This window comes from Bufo gargarizans, chromosome 9, assembly GCF_014858855.1.
Source record: "Bufo gargarizans isolate SCDJY-AF-19 chromosome 9, ASM1485885v1, whole genome shotgun sequence".
NCBI classification, from domain to species: Eukaryota; Metazoa; Chordata; class Amphibia; order Anura; family Bufonidae; genus Bufo; species Bufo gargarizans.
The window spans coordinates 136,109,091-136,129,839 of NC_058088.1; the positions used below are offsets into that span (position 1 = coordinate 136,109,091).

At 45.9% G+C, this 20,749-nt stretch overlaps 1 protein-coding gene across 4 annotated transcripts in view; it reads left to right on the forward strand.

Annotated features, from left to right (window-relative positions):
* LOC122946794 (tumor necrosis factor receptor superfamily member 19-like) overlaps positions 1-20,749 on the forward strand; it is a 239,890-nt gene that overhangs the window by 182,217 nt on the left and 36,924 nt on the right. For 3 of the 4 annotated variants that reach the window (XM_044306618.1, XM_044306617.1, XM_044306619.1), the window contains one exon: positions 4,298-4,340. In XM_044306618.1, the coding sequence (XP_044162553.1) occupies positions 4,298-4,340 (43 nt within the window). Of the gene's footprint in view, positions 1-4,297; positions 4,341-5,158; positions 5,201-20,749 lie in introns of those variants that run through there. The other variant, XM_044306620.1, reaches the window with a different exon arrangement.

The window sequence follows — 20,749 nt, forward strand, 5'->3', positions numbered from 1 at the left end:
AGTGGCACTATCCACCTCCAATTCATGGCTCTCCAGTTGGGTGATGGCACGAGGACATTTATCAAGGTCTCGCTATCCCATACCTGGGTGGCATTCTGGTTAAAGCACCCTCCAGGACATTCAACTTAGCCAGCATGACGATAGTCCTGGAGACTCTTCATCACCTCAGGTGGCTGGCCACCATCCAGAAATCCAGCCAAATTCCCTCCCAAAGGATTATCTTCTTAGGGATGTGATTTGTCATCCTGCCTCCGGATAAGGTAACTCGCCTTACAGCAGTGTCCGCTAGATTTCTCCTCCATGCCTGTTACTGATTAACTTTTGCATGCAAGTTCTGGGGCTCATTGTTGCCGCAATGGAAGCAGTCCCGTACACTCAATTTTATTCTTGTCCTCTTCAGCTTGCAATCCTGTCCAAATGGAACAAGTTTCCAACATCACTAGACAATCAGATCCGCCTTATAGTGTCTGTCCGTTTTCCCTTAATTAGTGACTATCCTCCCCAATGCTGACTATTAGCCAATCCTTAATCCCCGGATAATTGTTGCAACAGACGCCAGCCTCCACAAATGGGGAGGGGGACATGTTCTCTAAAAAAGTAATCCCTTCCCATCAACGCATTAGAACTGAGAGCCATAAGGTTATGCCTACAATGGGTCAACTAGCTGGCCGGCCACCCGCTCTGCATGCAGACAGACAATTCTACAGCAGTGGAGTACCTCAACCTTCAGGGAAGAACGTGGAGTCAGGCAGCTATGGCGGGGACCTCCCTGATTTTCAAATGGATGGAGAGTCATGTATCAGGTGTTCACATTCCCAGCATGGACAGCTGGCTCACGGATTTCCCAGAGAATACACAGACCTAGGAGAATGGGTGCTTTATCTGCAAGTCTTTCAGGCAATTTGCAATTGTTGGGATCTACCAGGCCTTATAGCATCCCACATCAACTGTCAAGTTCACTGCTTTTCTTTTCTGCAAGATTCGGGCCAAGGGTCTTCCTATCGTCCTGATTTCTACAGATTGCCTTATTGGGTCTGGTATGCATCCCTAATTACCCTTCTAGTGAATCATTCCTCTGCAGCAGGATCTTCTCTCCCAATGTCCTTTTCATCACCAAAATTTACCTTTGCAGTGTTTTATGCCATGGCTGTTGAACCTGCCATTCTCAGATCCCCTTATTCAGACCATGATCAAAGCCAGGAAACTAGTTTCCTCTCAGATCTACAGTTGTGTTCAAAATAATAGTTTTTGGTAGAAATTATATTTCTACATGGCAAGGTTGCTTTCCTAGTTGCAGTCACCTCTGTCCGTAGAGTTTTGGAACTGGTGGCTTTGTCTTGTAAATCCCCCTTCTTGGTGCTCCATCATGATATGGTCATCCTCCATCTCGTGTGTTCCTTTCTACAGAAGCTGGTGTTCCCCTATCATGTTATAAAGGGTATTGATTTGCCCTCATTTTATTAATCTCCAACTAAATCCAAGGGACAGGCTCTCCACACTCTAGATGTGGTGCGAGCAGTCTGCACCTGTCTTTCGGTTATGTTCACCTTTAGGAGGTCAGACTCTCTTTTTATTGTCCATGATGGTCCTAGGAAGGGTATGGCAGCATCTAAATCCACTGCCTGCTGTTTGATTTGTCTTGCTATTTCTAGACCTCTCATTGCACCCGCTCATGGGGGCATCTTGTGCGGTCATCACTAAGCTTCTGCTCTTTAGGCCCCTTTCACACGGGCGAGTATTCCGCGCGGGTGCGATGCGTGAGTTGAACGCATTACACCCGCACTGAATCCTGACCCATTTATTTCTATGGGGCTGTTCACATGAGCGGTGATTTTCACGCATCACTTATGCGTTGCATGAAAATCGCAGCATGTTCTATATTCTGCGTTTTTCACGTAACGCAGGCCCCATAGAAATGAATGGGGTTGAATGAAAATCGCAAGCATCCGCAAGCAAGTGCGGATGCGGTGCGATTTTCACGCATGGGTTTTAGGTGACAGTCTAATTACTGTATTATTTTCCCTTATAACATGGTTATAAGGGAAAATAATAGCCTTCTGAATACAGAATGCAGAGTATAATAGTACTGGAGGGGTTAAAAAAAATAAAAAAGTTAACTCACCTTATCCTCTTGATCGCGTAGTTCCCGGTCGGTCTCTTCTTTAGCTGTGGGCTAAAGGACCTGTGGTGATGTCAGATCACATGCTCCATCACCATGGTGATGGACCATGTGATTGGAGCATGTGATCTGAAGTCACCACAGGTCATTTAGCCCACAGCTAGTAAAGAAGGGACCGGGAGCTATGCGATCAAGAGGATAAGGTGAGTTAACTTTTTTATTTTTTTTAACCCCTCCAGTACTATTATACTCTGCATTCTGTATTCAGAATGCTATTATTTTCCCTTATAACCATGTTATAAGGGAAAATAATACAATCTTCAGAACATCAATCCCAAGCCCGAACTTCTGTGAAGAAGTTCGGGTTTGGGTACCAAACATGCGCGATTTTTCTCACGCGAGTGCAAAACGCATTACAATGTTTTGCACTCGCGCTGAAAAAATCGCATTTTCCCGCAAAGCACCCGCCTCTTATCCGGGCAAAAATACTGACGCCCGTGTGAAAGAGGCCTTAGGTGTGTAAGGCTGCTACCTGAGAGCCCAGTACCTCCCCTGTGCACTGCTAAATGTCTGTGACATGGCTTGGCCAGCTCATCACAGTATATAGTAAGGGCATTGACTTCACTATACTAACTGCAAATGCGCTATCCCGCTAGCTCAGTCACTGTGAGACCATGGAGCGCCCACAGTGATGATACCAGCTGCGGAGACATAGGTGGAGATCTCACCCACCTTATAGTTTGTGGATGTGACAAGGTATGTAAGCCTTAAATGGGTGGGAATTGGCAATAAAAAATGTTTGCTGGAGAGGCCTTGTGGATATTCCAAAGGGCTTGAATTTGCCCACAGATGTCTCCTATTTTTATTAATATGTTATGTTATCCAGGTCTTTGAGACATCGATGCAATACACTTTCCATAGTGTTTTCTTTTAGGCTACTTTCACACTGGTGTTTTGGCTTTCCGTTTGTGAGATCCATTCAGGGCTCTCACAAGCGGTCCAAAACAGATCAGTTTTGCCTGCAGCGTTTTGCTGTCCTCTTAACAAAACTGAGCCAAATGGATCCGTTCTGGCACACAGTGTAAGTCAATGGGGACGGAAACGTTTTCTCTGACACAATCTGGAACAAAAGTAAACGCATCCTTCTCCCATTGACTTTCAATGGAGTTTATGACGGATCCGTCTTGGCTATGTTACAGATAATACAAATGGATTCATTTATGATGAATGCATGCGGTTGTATTATTGTAACAGATCCGTTTTTTCAGATCCATGACAGATCCGCCCAAAACGCGAGTATGGAGTAGCCTTAGAGTGACATGACCCCACCCTGAGCTTGATGCCAGGGGCAGGTCTTTTTCTTTTAAATTCTGTGTTTTACTTTGTATGCAGTAAGCTACGACTAATAATGTAAATTTAGCCACCTGAAACACGTTGGCTGCTACATTTTTTGTCACTTTTTGGTTGTCTTACTCTTTTTAAGAATGGAATATGATTATTTTATGTTGACTTTCATCCATTACTGAACTGGATTTGACCACTCACCACTCCTAACTCATCTGAGGATTGCTGTTAATCAGTTACACAAAGCCTGGTGAGCGGAACAAGTCGATATTGTTGTTTCAGTATACAGCTTTATACCTACACAGTTGCATACAGTCCCGTTAAAAAACAAAAACAAAAAAAACAAGAGTACTTTTTAAAAATAAACAGTTGTGTTTTGGTTGTGTGAAGGAAACAACAATCAGGGTATGACTGTAGTATTGTGTATTCTGTAGGGGTGAAGCTGCTATGATGAAGGGTCTTGGTAACATCCAGGTTTCCATCAGAAGTATTTATAGTATGCATGTAAAATGCAAGCTTGGTGTAACTGAATCACAAAGAGATTGATAAAAACAATCCAAATGATCAAAGTATTAGAACATTTTATGATCTCAATGGTAACAGTACATTTTGTGGTATAAACCTCTGCCTCAGGTACCATATGACACATATATCAAATGTCATGACCTCATTTACCAGAGGGAAGAGGTTTGTTCCTCGAAACAGGACATTATTTTGCACAAGTTTGGCAAACCGGTACATCAGATATATACATCAGGAGTTTTTATTTACATATAAATGGAGCACTGGTGGACATTTATTGAAAATTGATATTCAAATCATTTATTTTCATAGATATGTGATGATCTTTTGTCTGGCTTGGATAGTGCGACTCTAGGTAAGTGTCAAAATTCATAATTAAAATGTGACACCCAGAAATATGTATTACTGGGTTTGTATATGCTTGGCCTCGACCGTTAGCTCTGCCTTAAAGTGTACCTTCATATAGAGGCTTTACAGGCAGGTACTGACCTGTAAGGACATGTATATAGCATATTGGCTGAGATAGAAACTTTCTGTTTATTTGCACATATCTCTTTGTCTGTGTGTGTCTCTACTTTCTCAGTCAGCACTTGCTTACTCATCCCTCCTTCCCCTGTCCATTGACTTGTATTGACATGTGTAAACTGATCCTTCAGTGAGCATTTAGTAAGTGGGGGAGGCAAACCTCTGACAACAGAATAACTAGACATTTCTCACTGGTAAGAAATATTACAATATTTCTTATGGTAGCTTGTAATATTGATGTATGCCAGTTGTATGAAAACTTAATCACCATGTAAGGTCCTCTTCACACACATACACCTTTATGTCTGTGTTTTAAAATATATGTAAAAAAAATGCTTTAAGCATTTTTAATGTTTTGTGTTCTCATTTTGTATAGATGTTTTTCCTGATATTTTGTTCTTTAGAGAAACTTATGGAGAAAATTGCTAGCAAAAATTCCATGCAGAAAACATAATATTGGGCTTTAATCAAGACTCAGTATCATCTGGAAATTATTATTTTTTAAACTTCCCTGTATAAACATTTGTGAATATTACACAGTGAATATTAAAGCAGTTTTTGATGCAGTTTTTTAGGCCAGAAATGGAAGCAAAATGAAGGAAGGGGGTATGAAGGAGAGACTGGTAATTTTTTATTTTGCATCTGCAGTGAGCACGACACCGGTACAGTGGGTCAGCTATGCAGTGGGTCAGTATATGTGTGTAATAGTTTGTGACGCCAATTGCAGCTTGCGCAGGTACTGTAGCAGGGCCCTTTAAAATGTTATAACTCACGTACCAGGTGAGGAATGCCAGAGGGGGATAATGTCTCTGTATAGCAGTAGGTATAGTGTCAACCGTGTCTCCTACCTTGGTACGGCTGGACGCCTGGACCCTGGCTCACTTGCAATAAATTGAGTGTAGTCAATAGGAGTTATGGTGGAATGATTGAGATCCAGACAGGAGATATAATCCAACTTGTCTTTACTGAATGGCAGCTTTAAATCCATACAAGTTACAGCAGTAGTCTTGGGTCCCAGCAGGTATTGGCAAGATGTGGCAAGAATTTATATCTATTCTTCTTCTGATCATATGCCTAAAGAGTCTAGCAGGCATTAGTCTTCTGCTCTGCTGTTTTCTGCTTGTAATGGGCCTGACTAGCTGAGGAGGAATTTGGCTTCTCCTGGACTTTGGATATGTACTCACAGCTTGGCTCACAGGGGATGCTTCTTCCTGGAGGCTGGAGATGGCTGCTTTTCTTGTCAACCAGCTGAGGCTGATGGCTCAAGCTGGGAAGGGTGATCTTTACCTCAGCCGAGGCTCGATCCTGTCTTGGGATCCCTGTTTTTGGGAGCTCCTACTAACACAGCCTTCCCCAGCAGGGGGCTGGTACACACTGACTAAAACTTTCCTTCCTTCCCATGAGGTAGGATGTGGGAAGATTCCACTCCTCCTCAGAAAGGGGGGAGCTAACCTGGAAAGGACTATTCCAGGCTAGAGACACTAACTAAGATCTGCTACATGCTGCTGCCACCTGCTTGTGTACATGTAAAAATTACAGCAATAACATTAAACAGGCATAGAAAATGCACATAATGGAGAATGTAAAGCAAGATTACACAGGATGATAATAAATATACATTTAACATTATTTAGCCGGGTGACAGTAGTTTTAGTGACATACTTCAGGATGTTACATACCCGCTTACTTTAAGTGAAGCCGTCCTCGGCGTATGCTAAGAGGGTGGAGGAATCAGCTCTGGGTACCTAATAAATACAAAGTGCTGCATGAATTACATATAATGACATACAAAGACAAACATATAACAGTTTCTTTGAGGTTCCAGTTTCCTTCTCTTGGTATAACCAGGTAACCTAATACAGCAGAAAGCAAACATTACTGACTGACTATGTCCTAAGCTCGGTAGACATCAAAGAAAGAATGGGGGTGTCTTTACTCCGTAATCCCACCATTGTGTAATGTAAAGCCCGCAAATAGAAGGGTGGCTTTATCTTGTATTCCCTTTCCTGCACCATAGCCTGAAGAAATTTGGCTTGTAGCACGATCACTACGATGTCTAAGAGGAACCTAAGTATGGCTCTAAGGTTTGAGGCGCCTTACCTTAGGCAAACGGCTCAGAAGGGGAGGTATTTATCGTCTCCGCATACTTCTGGCAATGTCACAGGAGGAGGGTCTTTAATCCCGTGCGCTCCTGGAAATGAAACACCTCAGGATGGGAACAATCCTGAACATAAAACAAGCGGGAAGGAGCAGCCTAGGGCTTCTAACGATTCCCAAAGCAGCAGGGGTACCTGTGAAGTAACTGGATCTGCCTGGAATTACCACTTGGTCCTACCCTGGGTACCTATGGGTATAGATCACCGGGTGTAGGCCATTAGTATTCAACGTCCCTATAATGACAGTCCGTATAAGGGGGGAGAGAACAAGAGCTGTAAAAAGGCACACTTTAGTAAGTTGCTACAATTCAGGATACACAGACACAATACATCCCCACAATGCATCATGGTTTCCTCCTCTCTGCCCTGGAGACACCCGAGGAGCAATCCAATTATTTCTCAGGACAAAGGGAAATCGCCAATACACATGTGGAGACAACAGGACAGAAATCACCATTTAAACATACAGTGTCACAACACTTACAGTAAAATAAAAAAATATGTAGTAGGGCAGCGCCACTTACTTGAGACCATTCAAATGCTTGCGGTGGTGTTCGTGGCGTCAGGTCCCGGCTTCAGGGACCCCCCAAAACCATAGATAAACTGAAAAAGGTCACGGCACTCTCAAAACTTCCAGGTTCAGTGTTTTATTACACCAAGATATTCAGCAGCATACACTGCAGTGCCCGTGTGGTCTCATCTATGTGGGTGAGACCACTCAGGCCTGCAAATTGAGGATCAACCAGCACAGGTATTCCATCCGGAAACTGTTTACAAAGATGCAGAATCAGTCGGAGGACTTGGAAAGTGAACTCCCGGTCCCAGAACACTTTTACAGATGCAGACATAATGTTGCGCAGTTGAGGTTCAGAGTCATTGATGGTGTTCCCTCACTACAGAGAGGAGGTGACTGGGAACGACTATTGAAACAACTGGAACAAGATGGATCTTTGAACTGGACACCATTGAGCCAAAGGGGCTCAATCTGGAGTTTAAGGTGGGCTCCCTTTTTTAAGTCGCCATATGGGATGTGTCATTGGGGTTTATTTTATATAGATTAACCACTTTTACAAACTTTGGTACAAAAATGTGAATTTCTGCTTTTTGAAGTAGCTCTCACTTTCTGAGCACCTGTCATGTTTCCTGAGGTTCTACAATGCCCAGACAGTGGAGAAAACCCACAAATGACCCCATTTCGGAAAAGTAGACACCCTAAGGTATTCGCTGATGGGCATAGTGAGTTCATAGAACTTTTTATTTTTTGTCACAAGTTAGCGGAAAATGATGATTTTTTTTTTTTTTCCTTACAAAGTCTCATATTCCGCTAACTTGTGACAAAAAATAAAAACTTCCACGAACTCACTATGCCCATCATGAAATACCTTGGGGTGTCTTCTTTCCAAAATGGGGTCACTTGTGGGGTAGTTATACTGCCCTGGCATTTTAGGGGCCCAAATGCGTGCAAAGTAGTTTGCAATCAAAATCTGTAAAAAATGGCCTGTGAAATTCAAAAGGTGCTCTCTTTGGAATGTGGGCCCCTTTGCCCACCTAGGCTGCAAAAAAGTGTCACACATCTGGTATCGCCGTACTCAGAAGAAGTAGGGAAATGTGTTTTGGGGTGTCTTTTTACATATACCCATTCTAGGTGAGAGAAATATCTCGGCAAAAGACAACTTTTCCAATTTTTTTATACAAAGTTGGCATTTGACCAAGATATTTATCTCACCCAGCATGGGTATATGTAAAAATACACCCCAAAACACATTCCCCGACTTCTCCTGAGTACGGCGATACCACATGTGTGACACTTTTTTGCAGCCTAGGTGGGCAAAGGGGCCCACATTCCAAAGAGCACCTTTCGGATTTCACAGGCCATTTTTTACAGATTTTGTTTGCAAACTACTTTGCACGCATTTGGGCCCCTAAAATGCCAGGGCAGTATAACTACCCCACAAGTGACCCCATTTTGGAAAGAAGACACCCCAAGGTATTCCGTGAGGGGCATAGCGAGTTCCTCGATTTTTTATTTATTTTTGTCACAAGTTAGTGGAATATGAGACTTTGTAATAAAAAATAAAAAAAATCATCATATTCCGCTAACTTGTGACAAAAAATTAAAAATTCCAGGAACTCGCCATGCCCCTCACGGAATACCCTGGGGTGTCTTCTTTCCAAAATGGGGTCACTTGTGGGGTAGTTATACTGCCCTGGCATTTTAGGGGCCCATATGCGTGAGAAGTAGTTTGAAATCAAAATCTGTAAAAAATGCCCTGTGAAATCCGAAAGGTGCTCTTTGGAATGTGGGCCCATTTGCCCACCTAGACTTCAAAAAAGTGTCACACATGTGGTATCGCTGTACTCAGGAGAAGTTGGGGAATGTGTTTTGGTGTGTCATTTTACATATACCCATGCTAGGTGAGAGAAATATCTCGGCAAAAGACAACTTTTCCCATTTTTTTATACAAAGGTGGCATTTGACCAAGATATTTTTCTCACCCAACATGGGTATATGTAAAATGACACCCCAAAACACATTCCCCAACTTCTCCTGAGTACGGCCATACCACGTGTGACACTTTTTTGCAGCCTAGATGCGCAAAGGTGCCCAAATTCCTTTTAGGAGGGCATTTTTAGACATTTGGATCCCAGACTTCTTCTCACGCTTTAGGGCCCCTAAAAAGCCAGGGCAGTATAAATACCCCACATGTGACCCCATTTTGGAAAGAAGACACCCCAAGGTATTCAATGAGTGGCCTGGCGAGTTCATAGAATATATTTTTTTTTTTGTCATAAGTTAGCGGAAATTGTTTTTTTTTTTTTTTTTTTTTTTTTTTTTCTTACAAAGTCTACTTTCCGCTAACTTGGGACAAAAATTTCAATCTTTCATGGACTCAATATGCCCCTCAGCGAATAACTTGGGGTGTCTTCTTTCCAAAATGGGGTCATTTGTGGGGTGTTTGTACTGCCCTGGCATTTGAGGGTCTCCGCAATCATTACATGTATGGCCAGCATTAGGAGTTTCTGCTATTCTCCATATATTGAGCATACAGGTAATGGGATTATTTTTTTCCGTTCAGCCTGTGGATGAAAAAATCTCTGCCCAAAAAAAAAAAGGAGGGGAAAGGCGTTTGCCAGGTCATAAGAGCTCCGCCCAACATCCATTCCCACTTAGCTCGTATGCCCTGGCAAACCCGATTTCTCCATTCACATCAATCGATGTGGATGAGTATTAAGGCTGGTCACAGCCTGCATTTGTGGGCGGGGCTGCCGGCGTTATATTCTCACGCGACCTTACCTCCAGGACGGTCTCTTCAGGCTGGCTTCTTCGTTCCGTTTCGTCACTTGTTTGCGCCTCGTCACTTCCGGGTAAGTCTCGGCTCGCTAGGCTGCCTCGAGAGTGCGGCAGCGTCCGTCCCTCTTCTCTCCAGGGGAGCCTCTTCTTCACAGGTCTGTTCTCCTCAGCAGGGTTCGGCGATACTGGCGTCGGCGGTACTCCAGGTGGGGGCGGTCCGTTCCACAGTCCATATTACACTGATGTTTACCCAGCCGTACGCTTTTATTATTTTGTGAATTTCATTTAGTAACAATTAACTTTCATCACGTTTCAGTGTTATAAATGGTGAAAACTTATTGCTAGCCTACCTGGGTTGTTTGGAACTCTCATCAGTGGACGCAGAGCTGGTGAATGGTAAAAAAAAAAAAAAAAAGCCCTGCTCTCTGTTTGTTGTGCCAATGTATGTTCTCCAGCAGTTTCACAGATATAATATGGTTCCCTATCATATGTAGACATGTCCCCAACGCCATCCCCGTGCGATACTCCAACCGCCATGTCCACAACACCTGTTGTGCCGGCCCTCCTGTGCGCATTTGCACCTCTGCATCGCATGCTACCCTCCTGTGCCCTCATTTGTGGCGCGGTGGTGTGGTGTCGCCTCCCGCGCACGCCTGGTCGGCTCCACTTCCCGCCTCCCTTCTGGGCGCTTTTCATGGCTTGGTGGCGTGGGCTGCCCTCCGTGCTCGGGTTCCTGGCATAACGGCCGCGCCGCCCCTTTGTGCACAGGCGTGTGGCTCTGCCGGCTTTCCGGCCCGGCGCGTGTGTGGAGTAGGGCGGCAGAACTCTTAGACGAGCCTTCCCTTCTTGGTCAAAATGCTGCTTCCGGTTGTCATTTGCCATGTCGGGCTCAGGTTTTCTTTTTCTTTTCTTCTTTGTGAGCTCATTGTCATACCTGGGTGCTGATAAGTTTTTCCCCAATAGGAGCAGGATCGCGGTTTAAGCTTGTCCAGACTTCCCGTTCAGCCAGGTAGCTGCTCATCAAGTCCCTGGGTTCCTCAGGTATCTTATACATGTTGTTTTACTATTTCTACAGTATCGTTTTGCTCTCACACGCCATAGGTAGTCTACCTGGACCGCCCAGGCTTGCTTGTCTCCTTCCTCCTGGATCACCCAGGCTCGTGTCATTACAGTCTTCCTGGTTCACTCAGGCTCATCTTCTCGCTGTCATCCTGGATCGCCCAGGCCCGCTCTGTCTCTGTTGTCCTGGATCGCCCAGGCCCGCTCTGTCTCTGTCGTCCTGGTTCGCCCAGGCCCGCTCTGTCTCTGTCGTCCTGGTTCGCCCAGGCCCGCTCTGTCTCTGTCGTCCTGGTTCGCCCAGGCCCGCTCTGTCTCTGTCGTCCTGGTTCGCCCAGGCCCGCTCTGTCTCTGTCGTCCTGGTTCGCCCAGGCCCGCTTTGTCTCTGTCGTCCTGGTTCGCCCAGGCCCGCTCTGTCTCTGTCGTCCTGGATCGCCCAGGCCCGCTCTGTCTCTGTCGTCCTGAATCGCCCAGGCCCGCTCTGTCTCTGTCTTCCTGGATCGCCCAGGCCCACTCTGTCTCTGTCGTCCTGAATCGCCCAGGCCCGTTCTCTCTCTGTCGTCCTGGATCGCCCAGGCCTGCTCTGTCTCTGTCGTCCTGGATCGCCCAGGCCCGCTCTGTCTCTGTCGTCCTGGATCGCCCAGGCTCGCTCTGTCCCTGTCGTCTTGATCCACCCATTCACATTCCTTATAGGCCCTCCTGAGCACGCCAGGTCCACCCAGTGACGCCTCTTCAGTCGACCCCTGCTGCCAAGGTCATTTTCCTTCCTGCTTTGCCCAGGCATCCGTTCCAGTCTGCCTCCACCCGGATCGCCAGGTCCTTTTTCTCGCCTTCCTTTTTCCTGCGTCACGTGGGTCCCCCTTCGGTCACGGCACACTCCCATCCTAGAATTTTCACCCGACTCACCCAGGTCCTTCAAGCAGGCACCTCTTCTCGCCTGTTCACCCACCCCGCCCTCGGCACCCCTAGGTCTTCCTTTTCTCGTCGGCTCTCCCAAAAGCGGTGTTTATTTGTGCCTATCTTGCTTATGTCCGCAGGTAATTATTTTTCCCCGCACTCTCTCCAGTACCCTCCTGTAGCAAGGTCCAGTTCTGCGCAATTCGGGTAGGATTACGTTTCCTTCACGCCTCTCTCCTCATTTCATGCCAGTCCTTGGTTGTATTTAAAAATTATTATTTTTTTTTCCTCCCCATCTGTTGTTTTGACTTTTCTTTAACAGGTGCAAGATGCCCCAACCATCTGATATTGAGGACTCCCTCTCGGGCCCCGGCTCATCAGTTTCAGGGCACGCTGGTAGCCCATCACTCAGGCGTTGGACTGTCCCTAAACTCATCGCCAAGTTGAATAAGAAAGGTATTCCCCATCCAGCTTCGGCCCGGAAGGCGGAGCTCTATCGCCTTCTGAGGACAGAGCAAGGGAGCGGCAGTTCGCAGTCCTCCCTCTCATCTATCCAACTGTCGCTGAATCAGCTGCAAGCCACCATCAGCGGCCTCGTCGGTTCTTTGGCGGATGTCCAATCCAGAGTCACAGAGCTGGAATCACGCGGCCCAGAGGATCCCCCGTCCGCAATCACGGCGATCGTTCCCTCGTCCTCCCAGGAGCCAGTATTGGGTACGCTCAGTGCTGGTCCTGTTGTGGCCCCAGCCCACTTTGTTCCCGAAGCTATCAAGAAGGACATTTTAGCTGGGAAGGACGTCAACTTAGCGTCCATCCTGATAGCTTCCCAAGATGTGTCCGAAAACAGAGTCATCAGTTGTGGGGAGGTTGCAGTACTACTCAGGGCCAAAGATGCCCACCTGAATAGAAAGCTTTCTATTCCAGAGTTTGTGCTGGCATTTAGCCTTTACCGCGATGTGGTCTGCTCAGCTCACCCGCTCAGGCGGGAGGAACTGGACACTTATCTGTACCGGCTGACGGACCTGGGATACAAATATGGCGGCTCCAACTTTTACGATTATCATCGTTCGTTTTCCGCCAAGGCTGCGGCAGCCTTAGTCCAGTTTCAGTTTGTTACCAACTGGGCTATATTAGACATGGAGCTCTTTTTCCGACACTTCGCCGGGCTGAGAGCTCCCACCTGCACGACATGCCAGTCCATCTCGCACACGGCCGACTGGTGTCCCTTGCTGGCCACTCCAGGTCTGGACCGGGCCCTCCCGGGTCCTTCTTGCCTAAGAGGCCAGCCGTCCGTGGACAAGTTGGGCAGGCCCATTGTGTTTCTTGGGCAGAGCCAAGTATGTAACAATTTTAATGCGGGAGGGTGCGGTTTTGGTAGCTGCAGAGCTCTACACGTTTGCTCGCTGTGCTTCAGAGCTCACCCCCGTTCTTCCTGCCCAAAAAAAATCCTCAAAGCCACGACTAGCCGACATCAACATCGAATTGTTGGCTGTCCTCTTGCAGGAACACCCCGATCAGCATTTGGTCCAGTTTCTCCTTTCAGGATTCAGGAGGGGTTTTCACACTGGGTTGATTGCCCTCCCCCTTGAGTCCAGGAACTATCTCACGGGCTACAGGGCGTTCCGGCGCTTCAGGCTCAGCCACCCGCAGAAAGGCCAGGACAATGTGACCTTTGTCATGGCATTCATCGCCCACTTCCATCTCCACTTGCACCTCACTCACAACTCCATCAAGGGGTACCTAGCGGGGGTCCAGCACTACAGACTGCTTGCTGATCCCTCTTGCCAATCAATCTTAGCCAACCAGGCGGTGAAGGCAACCCTCAGGGGCATACAAAAAAACAGTCCAAGCCCAGTGGCGCGGAGACAGCCAGTTTCTGGGGAGCTATTTCGAAGTCTGTCACTAGCCCTAGACGGTTCCCCCTTTGGGCACCCAGCAAGCCTTGTCATCAAGGCTGCAATATATCTCGGGTTTTATGGTTTCCTAAGACCAGGGGAATTTACTTCCAGCGCCTTGACACGCTCCACCCTCCTTAAACGCCATCTCATTCGTCAAGGTGACCAGTTTTCCTTATTTCTCCCTTCTTCAAAGACTAGCCAATCGGGTCCTCCGGTCGAGGTTAGGTTTTTCCCCACATCAAACTCCTGGTGCCCCGTCAAGGTCCTGGGGCCCTGGCCGAGTTTCTCCTTCCTCTCGCTCCAGAGGATCCGCTACTTCCCCTCCAGGGCAGGCCTCTCACCGCGCCCCAGTTCATGTCCCACGTTCGCGCATTAGCGGCAGGGCACAACCCAGATACGATTTCAGGGCATTCTTTCCGCATAGGAGCCGCCTCCGCGGCCTCTAAACACCGGGTTCCCGCGCACGTCATCCGCAGGATGGGGCGCTGGCGATCTTCATGCTTTGCCAGGTATATACCCAACCCGCAGGTTGAGATTGCCAGGGCTTTTGGTTCATTAGCTTTGTAAGTTGTCCCGTTCATACAATAAACATTTTTCATTCCTAACGCGTTGGTAATCTTCTTGCCCACATATTCAGGCCTACCCCGCTCTGGCTCCGGGCACAGTTCAGCCATACAGATCTCGGAGGGTGGTAGGCCACCCCCCCCACTCCACGCTGACGTACACCTCAGCCCCTACCACAAATAAATCATTGCCGGGATTTCTTTATTCTTTTATTTTTTCTTTAACAATTTTTTATTGTTTTATGGTATAATAGTATACATACATGTCGATAGATCACCGTTCAATGACACAAAGTAACATACGGCATGATGACAGGTAATCTTGCAGTACCAATTACAAATAGAACATTGAAGTTAACAAGAAACTTATGAGGGATAAGGAGAAGAAGAGAGGAGGAAGGGGGAGGGAGAAAAGGGGGAGTAAAGGGTATAGGAAGTCAGTCATGTTAACTAAGAGACAGATATACTACAAATATAGTATACTACAAATGTAGTATCAAGTGAAGTGTCTATATTCTTTCCAGCTGGTCCAGATCAAGAGGAAGGTGGATCTAGAATTTAATTCCCAGTGGGATAGTTCCTCCAGCCGATAGATCTGGTCAACTTTATTGAGCCAGTGTTCAACCTTTGGGGTCTCAGTGGAACGCCATAGAGTTGGGATGAGTAGGCGTGCTGCCGACATCAGGGATGAAAATAAAGCAAACGTATGTTTGTCCCTGCCTCGGATGCCAAACGATAATAAAGCGATCTCAGATGTACATGGGAAGTCGGACTTGCAGATCTTGTTGCTAATTTGGAAGATGTCTTTCCACCATCCAGAGATCTTGGAACAATCCCACCAAATGTGGAGGAATGTGCCCTTATTATCCCCGCACCTCCAACAACGGTCTGGGACGTTGGGGAAGAATTTTGAGATTTTATCTGGTGTTCTATACCATCATGACAGGACTTTGTATCCATTCTCTTGGACTCAAACACAGCGTGAAAGCTTGTGAGGAATAGTGCAAAGTTTAAGAGCTTCCTTATGTGTGAAGCTGGAGTCTTTTGAGTGTCGAGTGTTTTTGCCCATGATAGGAGGTCTTTCTTTATGTAATTAGTGAGTAAACTGTTAGAGGGAGTAAGGGTTAGTGCTTCAAATAGAAGCGGGTCTGGCAGAATACAGCCATCTTTATCCAGTAACTCTAGTATAGGCTTGTTGGAGGATCTGAACTCAATAGGGGAGGACTCCTTTAATTCTCTAGGAGCTAGCGACATCATGTCCTTTACTTGTAGCAAAGGAGAAGGTAGGGTTAGTGCCCGATGATTGGCGGAGAACCACTCCCATACCTTAATAGTAGTGGAAATTATCGGGTTAGGTATTGAAGTTCGAGTAGGGAGTGATCTGTCCGCCAACAACAAGGCTCTAAGAGTGGACGGAAAATACACATTCTCCAGAGTCAACCATTGTTTCTGCTTATGGGGTCTAAGCCAATCTATTAGTCTACATAGGTGTATTGCTTTCATGTATTTTTCAGGGTCAGGGAGGCCTATTCCTCCCAAATGTTTAGGTTTGGTTAGAGTTGCAAAGGAGATCCTAGGTTTCCTTCCTTGCCAGATAAATTTCCTGGTATAGTTATTCAAGGAGCGGAAGTATGAGCTAGGTATCGGTAATGGGAGGACTTGCATCAGGTAGGTAAGCCTGGGTATCACTAAAGACATGACCATATTTTTTCTTCCAAACCAGGATAGGCAATGATGATCCAATGAGTCCAGCTGAGCAGCGATTGCAGACAAGAGGGGTGTATAGTTAAGGCGAAACAGATCTGAGAGATGAGAAGTAATCTTAATACCTAAGTAGTTTAGGTGGGGCGAGTTCCAATCAAAAGGGGAGCTAGTTCTAAGAGTTGTGAGCGTTTTAGAGGAGAGACCACTGTGCAAGATTTGTGATTTATGGGGATTAACTTTAAAGTTAGATATGAAACCAAATTTAGCTAGAAGAGAGGTTATTAATGGCATTGAAATTAAGGGGTTGGTGGTAATTATCAGAAGATCGTCCTCGAAAGCGGCTAACTTAAATTCTAATGTTCCAATTTTTAGGCCAATAATTTCTTTCTCCTGTCTAAGTGCTTGCATCAGAGTTTCCATTACAAGGACAAAGATAAGAGGGGAGAGGGGACATCCCTGGCGGGTACCGTTTTTTATGGAGAATCGGGAGGAAATAAGGTTATTGCAGGGCTTGACAAATTTCCTTGGAATCTAGGAGCCAGCTAAAAAAGTTAGGAGCCGTTTTTTTTTACCTTTTTATAAAGCCGTTTTTTTTCAGCGACAAAAATAACACCTCTTAAATTAACATATAAAGAAGTCTAGACCCAAACAACATGGGCATTGTTTATTATCAGTGTGCTTTGACGTCACTGTGTGTGTAATCCCTGCGCTGTGACGTCACTGTGTGTGTAATCCCTGCGCTGTGACGTCACTGTGTGTGTAATCCCTGCGCTGTGACGTCACTGTGTGTGTAATCCCTGCGCTGTGACGTCACTGTGTGTGTAATCCCTGCGCTGTGACGTCACTGTGTGTGTAATCCCTGCGCTGTGACGTCACTGTGTGTGTAATCCCTGCGCTGTGACGTCACTGTGTGTGTAATCCCTGCGCTGTGACGTCACTGTGTGTACAATCCCTGCGCTGTGACGTCACTGTGTGTACAATCCCTGCGCTGTGACGTCACTGTGTGTACAATCCCTGCGCTGTGACGTCACTGTGTGTACAATCCCTGCGCTGTGACGTCACTGTGTGTACAATCCCTGCGCTGTGACGTCACTGCGTGTGTAATCCCTGCGCTGCAGCTGACTGAACTGAGATCCCTTCCCCTTCCCTTACCCATTCAAGACTCCTGAATGGGTAAATCATATGATAGCGTATCTAAATGTTCCTATACGGAGATATATTCTCTTCAGGAGACCAGGAAAGCTGGGTGACAGACAGCCTGTATACCACACAGCTCTCCTAGGAGCTGCCACCCGGCTTTCTGTGTGGTATACAGGCTGTCACCCAGCTTTCCTAGAAAGGGACAGAACTAAGAAGTGGCCGAATAGTAACTGCAGGGATGGAGGACGGTGCAGGAATAGCCACCAGTTGTGGCTAGCAGGAGCTCCGGCCTATTGACGGCAGCAGGTGTGCAGCTCCCCCCTGGGATCATGGCCGTAGCAGGCAGACATTACAAACTTAGTGCAGAGCGCCTCATTTACAGCAGCAGAGCCGGCCGGATTGTCTTACCTCCACTTGTCCGCGAGTGCAGCGCCGCTAACTGTGCTCCCGCTCTGCCTCCCCTGCACTAACTCCTCTCTCCCCGCCGAGGCTCTCTGACCGGCACACGTGCTCTGATGATAAATATCGGCCGGGCTCCTGTAACTGCCCTGGAGATGACGCACGCTGCGACCGATAGATGGCGAGAGAGAGAGGCCAAAACACGATGGAGCTGAAAGCTAAGGGGTCCGGGCAGGGTGGCAGTCCGAGCCTGGGCGCGCTGCGCAAGTGATTAAAAAAAAAAAAAGGTTTCATTTTGCTAGCGGTCCTAACCCTTCAGTGTCTGCGCCCGGCTGCTGGGCCTATTTTCAAGCAGAGGCAAATACCCAGGCGCCAGGGCTAAATTCCTAATCGCCATGGCGACCTGGCGCCTGGGATTTGTCGAGCCCTGGGTTATTGACAGAAACTGCTGCAGAAGAGTTGGTATACATTGCAAAGATAGCGTGCATAAATGAATCAGGGATTTGGAATTTCTGTAAGGTATGTTTGATGAAGGACCAATCTATACGGTCGAATGCCTTCTCGGCGTCTGTTCCTAAAAGGACAAGTGGCTTCTTTTTGTGAGAGGCAAAGTACAACACATCCAAGATCTTGGTGGTGTTATCCTTCCCCTCTCGACCCCGCACAAATCCCACTTGGTCTGAGTGTATTAAAGTGGGGAGGAGGGATTGCAATCTGGTAGCCATCATTTTTGCTAGCAGTTTCAAGTCTATATTTAAGAGGGATATGGGGCGGTAGTTCGCACAGGAAGAGGGATCTTTACCTTCCTTTGGGATTATTGTTATTATTGCACTAGTCATTTCAGAGGATAATGAGGCATTCTGCAGGGCCAGGTTACAAATCGGGAGGAAGTGGGGAAGTAGTGAGTCTTGAAATGTCAGGTAATAGGAAGTAGTAAATCCGTCAGGTCCTGGGCTTTTCCCTTTAGGTGAAGTCTTTAAAGCTGCGGTCAGTTCAGCAAGAGTGAAAGGGTTTGACAGAGAGTTTTTTTGAGAGGGAGATAGTGATGGAAGGTTCAAGGATCTTAAGAAGAGGTTTGTTTCAGTTTCTCTATCCAAGAGAGACTGAACCTGTCCAGGGGGGTCAAGATTATAAAGGGATTCGTAAAAACTTTTGAATTGCTCAGCAATTCCCGTAGAGGAGAAAATCGGGGTTCCTTGTAGGGCTTTGATGGAGGTTACATGTCTTGTCTGTTGTCTGCGCTTGGTACGACTCATCAAAAATTTGGATGCCTTATTGCCATGAGCAAAATATTTGTGTTGCGAAGACAAGTAGTATTTTGCTGATCTCTCATTTAGTAAATTTTTGAGGTCTGCTCTCAATGCATTAAGTTCATCCAAATGTTGCTGAGCTAGGGATCTTTTATGTAGGGTTTCAAGGGCATGGATCTGGTCTAAAAGGGTAGACAAACGTTTCTCGGATTGTTTCTTTATGAAGGAGCATTTGCTAATAAAATGGCCTCTGATGAAGACCTTATGGGCATCCCAAAGGACATGGGGGATATGTCAGGTGTGTTGTTAATAGAAAAGTATTCATCTAGAAGTGATTTAAAGTAGGTCGTGTGCGCCTTGCTGCTCAGAATGGACTCATTGAGCCTCCAAATGGGGGACCTACCCGTGTCAGGTGAAGAATGCAAGGTACAGAATACAGGAGCGTGGTCAGAAATGGATATACTTCCGATCCTTTTATCGATGCAGAATTGAACCTGATCCTTGGGGATAAAGATATAATCGATTCTGCTATAGGACTGCGCTAGAATGGAATAAAAAGAATAATCAGAGCAATTTGGGTTAAGGCATCTCCAAATGTCAATCAGACCTAAACTATGTAATTTAGTGTTTAACTTTCTCAGGGCTCTGGCAGAGAAGGAAGACCTTTTGGAAGAAGTATCAGTAAGAGGATGCAACACAACGTTAAGATCTCCTGCTAAGACAAGAGTACCCTCATGATGGTTTTCTATTAAAGAAATGGTAGATAACAACCAAGATATTTGGTCCGAGTTAGGGGCATAGAGGTTTACAAATGTATAAATTTTCTGAGCGATATGACCCTTCAAAATAATATCAGTAAAAGGAAAAAAGACCGGCACTCGCGATGATGATGAATGTTGCGTTTATTCAGTCACATATTATAAGCATATAGTGACGCGTTTCAGCACAACACGTGCTTTCATCAGACTATACAATGCACCCCTATCACATCCCTTTTATACACAGAGGAAAGGAGGAGTAACAGAAAAAAGGAAAAAAAGAAAAAAAGAAGGAAATGACATCATGATATATAGCTCCGCCCACTTCAGGGCTGACACAGGTATAATAATGAAAGGTGCAATAAACCAAACAGATCAGTGTAAATACATTGATGAAACAATGAAACATTCAGGAATCAAGTCCGCTGAAAGAGACAAATAAAATATATGTTATTATAATATAAATTTATATTATAATAACATATATTTTATTTGTCTCTTTCAGCGGACTTGATTCCTGAATGTTTCATTGTTTCATCAATGTATTTACACTGATCTGTTTGGTTTATTGCACCTTTCATTATTATACCTGTGTCAGCCCTGAAGTGGGCGGAGCTATATATCATGATGTCATTTCCTTCTTTTTTTCTTTTTTTCCTTTTTTCTGTTACTCCTCCTTTCCTCTGTGTATAAAAGGGATGTGATAGGGGTGCATTGTATAGTCTGATGAAAGCACGTGTTGTGCTGAAACGCGTCACTATATGCTTATAATATGTGACTGAATAAACGCAACATTCATCATCATCGCGAGTGCCGGTCTTTTTTCCTTTTACTGCAAGTATTGGGACGTCTACCCACTGACTCGTGCACCGCGTCCATCCAGCAGTGCCGACCCTTCTCTACACAAGATTGCCTTCAAAATAATATATCTCCCTTCGGGATCCTGGATGTGGGAAGCATAAATAAAGGGAACATTTTTTTTAAAACCGATGCTTACTCCCTTCGAGGCGGCTCCATCAGCTCAGCAATGGTACCAGTTTGGGAATCTGGAGAAAGATAAATCTGGATATTTATTATGTTTATAATGGGTTTCTTGAAGAAAGATTATGGAGGACTTCTCCTTTCC